This window comes from Drosophila hydei, unplaced genomic scaffold (genome assembly GCF_003285905.1).
Source record: "Drosophila hydei strain 15085-1641.00,03,60 unplaced genomic scaffold, DhydRS2 tig00008119-arrow-pilon, whole genome shotgun sequence".
In the NCBI taxonomy this organism is placed as follows: domain Eukaryota; kingdom Metazoa; phylum Arthropoda; class Insecta; order Diptera; family Drosophilidae; genus Drosophila; species Drosophila hydei.
In genome coordinates, this window is record NW_022045830.1 from 857,508 (window position 1) to 865,912 (window position 8,405).

Consider the following 8,405-nt stretch of genomic DNA (forward strand, 5'->3'; position numbering starts at 1 on the left):
AATTGAGCTGACCCACAACTCATTTGTGGCGTTTGTTTGCGCCTCAAATTAGTGTTCACTGTCAGAGCATATAAAATGCAAAGCACAATTTGTGAAGCGAATGTCATTTGGAATGCTTTTTCATTACCAAAGGCAGACAGAGAGAGAAAGACAGAGTGAGGCAGAAAGAGAGGGAAAAGTCTTTATGGCCAGCCCAAAAGTATGCAATAATTTTTTTCTAGCTGCTGCCATAAAGTGCGCTGTTTTGTGCCAGGATTGCGCAATTTCAATGTACTTCAAATAGATATTTAATAGTCCAACTGACAAACACTAAAGAGAAACACAAGCACACACACACACACCCACGCACAGACAAAGCGAGTAAATAGAGAAAGAATCGTTTCATTGGGCTGGCAGTTGCTTTCATGTCAAGCCTTTGTTGACAGTCGAAAACATTTATGCGATTTTCTCGTTAGACGCACAGAGCAAATAAAAATTTATGAAAAACACACACACACACACACACTGGCACTCACATGCTTATGAAAAATTGTGCAATATACTGGCATAAAGCATTTAGCAAGAGATAAAAACAAGTTGAGTTCTGTGCAGTTTGCAATTGTCAAAATGAATTAATGTTTAACTGGTAAATTTGCTCATGTTATCTTTGACTAAGGCCGATTGCATTTGAAATTACCCAAGTAATTTGCCGACCAGCAGCAGCAGCAGCAACAACAACTATGGGTAATAAAGTGGCAAATAAATGAAATAAGGCCATTTGGCCGGTTTCTTCCGGCTTTTATTACAAAACACACTTCGAAGCTAAAAAGGAACGCAAATAAAAGCGCATAAACTGCCAAACAATTGAAAATTGTTGTGAACAAGCTCTTTTAAGTGCTTACCGAAGACCAACTGCAAACTACAATTCAATTTTCGTTGTTTAAAGCGTTGAAGTAGCTGGCCCCTCAAGTTATTCCATTTCCAACCTATCCAAGGCCCAAGCAACTGTGCGCTGGAGGATTACAGGCAAATTGCAAACGTCTTTGCATGTCTCGCACACACACACATACACACCCACATAGGAAGAAAACTAATTTTATTGTATACCACATTCATGAGCATTCTGATCGCCTCAGACTCCGAGTCGGATTCGCACTCCGACCCAGCTCCTTGTCCTCTGGCAATCGTGTGCAAAAATTTGTACAAGAAAATTGTTTAAGTGTTTCGTCTTAAGTGGCCTCATGAAGACCAGTTTAAGGCAGTGCTTGGCCAGCGGCTTTAAGCCAATAAGCATCATAGCAAATCCAGTAAAGCTCTTCACAGTTTTTCAACTTTAAGTAGTCTTTTCTTCTGTTTACTTTGGACGCGCGCGCAAATGAGTTAAATAATTTTAATTGAGGTCTAAGAAGTGAAATAAATTTACTTTAATTTAAGATTAAATTTTTGAAAATACTCATTAAAATAAGCAAGTGAACTAAATTTAGTTTCAATACATACTATAACAAAACTCAAGCACTCCCGACTAAAAACTATTTTCTTAGTAACTGTTTCTTAAATAGCTAATTAAAAAAAGGTTTAATCAAAGCAATGCTGAAGCATCCACTTTAAGCAAAAATTTAAACTAAATAATTACATAAAATTTTAAATGTTTTTTAATTATAAAATAATCAGGCGAAAAATAATATATATTTAGATTATATATTTAGATTATTTTATATTCTTTATAAAGAAAAAAAATTAATATTTTTTATGTTGTTAAGTATTAATGAAATTCCATAAGGTTGGCAGTTCCTGAAGTTGTCAGACTTGTCAAACAACAAAAGAAATCAAACAGTTTTCATAGAACATATAAAACTCACATAAATTACATTTAACTTGGGATTTGTTTTGTGTGAAAAACTATTAAAGATGCCGCGACTCTTTCGCAGTCTCTTCTCCGATCGCTACAATGGCAACTATGAGCAATTCTATGAAAAATATGCAGGTAATATAAAATATAAAGCTGTCTCTATTTTCACTTCAAATAGAATAGCTCTTCAGCAATTTGCTTAGCCATACCAAGCATGACGCCTATGCCGCGCCTGGTCGCACTGCAGGGGCACGGCAAGGCCTTCTGCCACTTCTACAAGACGCCAAATAGCGAGCATAAGGGCGCTGGCAAGAAGTTTCACTACGGCAGCGGGGAGCCGAGCAGCGATTGGCGCGCAGCCGACAATGTGCCCATTGTGGAGCGGCGTCGCATGGAGGAGGTCAACGATATACAGTTGATGGACCTTGAGTTGAACGCGAGCGGAGATTTCAGCCATACCATCTGGGAGCTGGAGCTGCCCGGCGAGGAGCTGGCCATATTTGCAAAGCAGAAACAGGGAAAGAATGGCGTCACCAAGCTGGGCAGAATCAAGATGCTGACCAAGACCAAGGGCCGGCGCAAGAAGGCGGATATGCAAAAGCGCGACGAGCTGCTAATTCAATGTAATCAGGGCATGGTCACTCGATCGCCGAGGGTGCAGCTGGCCGAGCGCTCCAAGCCGGAGCTATTGAAGAAGCCAACAGATCGACGGCGTCTCAAGCAGCCGGGCGAGCAGTTCCTCTGCGGCGATTGCAACAAGAAATTCGATCACTCATGGATGCTGGTAGCACACAAGCGCACTCACACGGGCGAGAAGCCCTTCGTCTGTCCCGAGATGAATTGCCAGAAGAGCTTTGCCGATCGGTGAGGCATTTGTATATATAATCTATATATCAATACAATTCATTTTTGTATGGCATTTGACAGCTCGAATCTGCGTTCGCATCAGCGCACCATGGGCCACCATCGCTGGGAGTTCCAGTGCGGACAATGCGGCAAGTACTTCAGTCAGGAGTGCTATCTGAAGCGACATTCCTTGGATGCCTGCCGCAAGTATCTGCTCTCGGTTAGGCTGAAGAAATAAGGAAACGACAGATGATCTATTGATAAATAGATATATATATTTATATATATATATAAATATATATGCTGAATTTCAAAAACCGATTCAAGTTATATGTTCAACTATAGCTTCGATAATACATGAAATTTATATAAATTATTTGCACAATTTCTCAGACGCGCAGGCAGATCGATCATCATCTTTATGGATAAGACTTCGTACTCTCTATTTTTCAGTGATTCAGTTTTTTAACAAAGCCAATATAAAGGCAACATCACATTAAGTTTTTACTGACAACTTATTAAAACTTAGATTTTAGTTTTTTTTTTTAAATTTTGTAGTAGCTGAATCTAAATATAAGATTAGCCTTATCCAGTGTTTCAGTATGTTCAAATTTAATAACAAGAACAAAAAAGACCGTTGAGCTATCTAAACCTACTACTCCTTCAAACTCATATTTTAAATATTTATAAAAACGTTTTTTTTATCAAGAAGCTCTCATTATTTTGAATTACAACTTAACTAATCTGAGCTGATTCTGTTAACATATTTATGATGCTACGCCCGACTGCTCAATTTGCCCAATTGTAACCCAGCCTTTCTCTCTCATTTATGTCTATTTTACAGTAAGTCTTTCCCTGGCTCATTGTTTGTTCATATTAAAGTAAGTCTTATTCCACAGTATATTTGTTATAAATATAAAGGTTGGCTGAAGAAGAATTTTAAATTTTAGTATTTATGGTAATTAGCTACTTTAAAAAAACGAAATAATGAGAAAATGTTTTTCGATAAATTTATAATTCATTCAAATTGTAAGCCTCCAGCATTTGTGCCTTAGCTTCGCTCATACGGACGGACAGACACTCAGTTGAGCAGCTAGATGCTAGATACTCAGATACACATAACTAGATCGACTTAGCTCATCGTTCTGATATAGAATACATATACTTAAAAGACTATGCCGCACCTTCTTCTGCCACTTAAATGTCATTACACGAAACCATTAAAAATTGAATTCCAATTTGAAGATCGTTATTTATAAAAACACCAATCAAATTACATTTTTATTTTATATAAAATTTTCAAAATGAAGAACGTTCTTTACAAAAGCTCAAATCAAATTAAATTTTTATTTTATATAAAATTTTATAAATAAATTAAGCAATATACTAAAATCCAGAGACTGTTAGGCATACAAAAAAAAATATTTTTATTAATTAAGACTAAGCATAATCACAAAAGGAAGCAGCCTTTCTTATATGTGCTCCACTTCTTTAATCAAGTAAAGTTCTTATTAGTTTATAAGCATAGATTATATCACTAAAACGACTACAAAAAATATCGAAAGACTGCTATATCTAAGCAGACTTACTCTTTGCAATGTATAACTTGTGCCATCTGCCATTTGCCATCCGCCTTCACATGTCTTGCACGCCCAGAAAGTTGAGTCCAATTGGCAGCTGCTGTGACACCGATATGGGCAAGCTGTTTAACATTTCAAAGAGAGTTGGCCAAGTGTTCAAGTGGCAGACACAATGCAATTTCGGCTCGATGCAACTAAATTGGCTCATTAGCAGACAAAGAGCCAATTCTTTGGCTGGCCAGAAGTAGACTTTCGGCAATGGCCGAACTTTCAAGTGTTTTGCTCTAAATCAAACAAAATGTGAGGGCGAAACTTTTGGCCATTCACACACGCATACTGCTTTGGCACAATTAATGATCGGAAGGGAGTTTTTAGTGCTTCGATTGCGGTTAACCTCGGCCGCTGTGTAAACCCCACACAGTTGGCCACAATTTTGACGGCAGCAGCTGCATGGCCAATTGCAACGGTCGAAATGCAAACAGTTCGATGCCTGCTTTGCTACAGGGACTAATACAATAACAACAACAAGCAGTAAGAAATGGCAAAGTGATGCTGGACGACTATCACATACCCTGTAATGTGGTGGAGAGAAAGGTATTTGACTGCATGATTGATTTAATTGAAGAGTGAAGTGAGTTTTAGTTGCTAGAAAAATTTATAGATGTGCAGAATTTTGGGGGCGTGACTGTTAGATGGCTGGATTTGAAGAGAAGTGAGAGGAAATGAGAATTCTATAACTAGTTATGAGAAACTTAACATATAAATGAGATGATTCTTGCAACAATGTGAGGACAATAAGCAAATGAGTTTATATACTCGAACTGAGCTCTAGCAAGATACATATAAATATTATGAAAACTATAAAAATATGTTGATTTATAATTGATAAGCTAAATTAATCTCGATTCGAAGCCTTAGCCAATAGAATTTTATTCAAGCCACAAACCAAATCATTTACAAATAAAATTCACATTTCTAGACAAAAAAGCCAATTTACCCGCTCTGCACACTATCTACAGCGTATAACAAGATGAGACAGCATGGGTAATGCGTTAATTTATGGTCGCAAGATAAACAACGAGCAGACCAAAGCAATTGAACATGGGCGTGGATGGGTGATGGTGTGTGCGGGGGTGGGTGCTGAGGGATGAGGCAGGCAAATGATTTAAAGGCTTTGGTCAAGCATAAAACGTGTGTCCACTAAAACGCAATTACTTAAGAGTCACGACGAACAATGCCAATGCCCAGCCAATGGGCCAAAGTCTTTCTGGCAATTGGCCAAAAAACGTTTTTTTTTGTTTTGTTATTAAATATTTGATGCAGTCGAGACGCGCGACAGGCGTCACATAATAAAATTGTAAAACACGAAATTTTATTGAGCTGCGCTAGTTCGCTCTTAAGTTTGGCCAGAACGTGGCCAAATGGCTGGCAAAGTGAATTTTTATGCCACCCAAAACGCAGCATGCGCCACGCTGAGCAGCTGCGACTGTGGCACAGCAGCTCAATGTTGGCCTTTGCCACGTTGTCAACGTATTTTTAAACTAATTTGCCAACTGGGAGCCTTTCATTTGGCCAAAATGTAGCTTGCTCTCTCCCTCTCCCCCTCTCTGTCTTCTTTTTGGCATGCAGCTAGTTGAGCCGTAAATTATTTTAGCTTTTCAATTTAAGGCCCGTAAGGTGACCAACGAGTTGCCCAAAGTTGGCCAATTCAATTCAATTACAATTTGCATTCAAATTGCTAAGGTACTTCACAAGTTATATAAATAATTTATCAGGGGTATTCCCCAAATGCACTTCATTTTAATTTCATTTAACACTTTATAGCTACTCAAATTAAGTGTCTAAATCAGAGGTTGAGGGAAACCATGCACATTGATATGCAAACTTAAATCTAGTCAATTTATCTTAAATATGGTAGCTATATAATAAAAAAGCCAACTAATTTCGATAATTATATTTCTACACTGGAAAAATAAAAGCTTTCAAAAATCTATGAGAGGACACTCAAGACAAAAAATTAAATGTGCTTCAATGATGCGGCTTTTGATATAGATCAACAATATATATTCTATATACATAATATTTATGTTCTGTATGTAATAAAAATATGAAACTCTTGAACCTTCCATAAGTCATTTTAAAAATCTAACTTAAGCAAACATAAAAAATGACCCAGCATAAATGATAACATTTCCTTTATCAGAGTTATCAGTCGTCTGCTTAAGTTATTGAAAGCATTTAGCTGCTGAAGTATTCAATATAATTTGCCATTTAATTATGACTTAGCTGCAATCTAAAAATCATTTCAAAATGTTATCAAAATTTCAGTTCAGAGTAGAAAGTTGCTTAGCAGTGCCGTTACTATTGCTCCTATTTTAAATATATATTAAATATATTAATCATTTACATAAATACATTCATTTTATAATAAAATCTATATATATTTTTTAAAATTTTGTGAATTCTAAAAATTATATTTATGCTTTTAATTTTTTTTTATTTTTATTTTTTTTTTTAGTTTTTAACTTCTATTTCAAATGAGTTTGCATATATCGTCTTATTCATAGTTACATATGCCTAGAGCTTGTATGTGCTTTAAGAGCTTGCAGCTAATTACCAAAGCTTTGAAGCTGCTATATATAGCATTAAAGACTGCAGACTTTAAGCTCTCAGCAAAGTACAAAGTTTTTTTCTACAAATTTCAAAACTTTACTAATTTATTTATTAATTAAAATATTTATATATCATTTATATATAATGTTATACTCATTTACCAACTATAATCTTAAAGCTTAAAAATCCACACGTCACAGCTTTTTGTTGCTGTTGCTGTTGCTGCTGTTGTCGTCTACTAAAATGTCAGCCAAGTTAAAATGTCGAATGCCGTTTATTAGCACATTTCGTCCTGCAGGTGATGGTTATCAAAAAAGCGCCAAGCGATGCTAAATTTGCGGTTGATGAAAAGAAAACGTCAGCAACGGCAACAGCAACGGCGAGAATTTATGACCCGCCGAAGGAGCCACGGCACGTTCACACACTTTAAGCGGCATTTAAGGAACTCGTCTAGCTTGGCTAAGGTGTATTTAGGTGCGCACGCAATAGTTGCGCTGCATGTATATGGCATTCTGTTGATTCACGGTATTCGCATCCAGCTCGACGTAGGTACAGGAGTGCTCCTCGTCGGAGCTGGTTATTTCAATGGATAGCCTTGGCTGCACAGTTTCCGGCATGCGGATTATGTCCGCGGTACTGCGACGCATTGGCATTGTGGGCAAAGATCGGGGCACAAAGCGTAATTCTGGCTCCTGACACGCCCTGAGGCAAAAGTAACAGCAGAGGAAGAACAATACGATGGTAACAGCACACATGGGTATTACAATATAGACCAATGGTATTCGCAGTGTATCATTCTCCTCGTTCAGATATATCCAAAAGTCCTCCAGCTGCTGAGAGAAACCCATTTTAACTTCACAGAACTTGAAACCGAAACTAACCCCGATCGAAGTGCTGCAGTTCAGCTTAACGAACTCCCGACTCATAGGCAAAGAAATAGAATTCACTTGTGGCTTTGATGTGAGGTCAATGAATCAGTACAATTACTACAAGCTATAATGAAGTGAGAAAAGCATTTTAAGGCAATTAAATTGCATTGTACTTAGTGTGAATTCCGACCAGCTTATCGACTTTATGTGTATATATCTTGGTATACCCTGTAGCTATGCAAATTGCTCCTAGCGGGTATTTCAACTGTAAGCGAAACTGTAGAAATATTTCATAATATAATTAAAAATGTATTTATTAAATTAAAATAAATAAATAAAAAATTAAGTAAATAAAAAAATATATATTTAGCATTTCATGCCTAAAACCCCTTTGAAAAGAGGAAATTCATGACGTTAAACATTACTCATATTCAGGAAATATATTTGTGACTTAAGATAAAATTTTGAGACTTCCGTCAATCCATATAGAATACATTCTGGCAAACTAAAGACTTAGACTACATCGACTTAGCTGCTTCTACAGCAGATCCACTTAATGCTATTCATTTGCCGCATAGAATTAAGCGACCTCAAGCTCAATAAGCTCCAATCAATGTTCAGCTCAATAAAAACTCTATCTACAAGACTTACAGGATATCTAAAAGCTGA

General features: G+C 36.9%; 1 protein-coding gene across 2 annotated transcripts; it reads left to right on the forward strand.

Moving 5' to 3' along the window:
- Positions 1-1,784: 1,784 nt before the first annotated feature.
- Positions 1,785-2,919, forward strand: LOC111596633 (zinc finger protein 432). 2 transcript variants are annotated; one of them, XM_023310924.2, is made up of 3 exons: positions 1,785-1,963; positions 2,020-2,692; positions 2,756-2,919. In XM_023310924.2, exons 1-3 carry the CDS (start codon positions 1,888-1,890, stop codon positions 2,910-2,912), a joined length of 906 nt encoding a protein of 301 aa, XP_023166692.1. In that variant the 5' UTR covers positions 1,785-1,887; the 3' UTR covers positions 2,913-2,919. The 2 variants fall into 2 exon arrangements, with proteins under 2 accessions (XP_023166692.1, XP_023166700.1); XM_023310932.2 differs by having other exon boundaries at positions 2,032-2,692.
- The last annotated feature ends 5,486 nt before the right edge of the window (positions 2,920-8,405 follow it).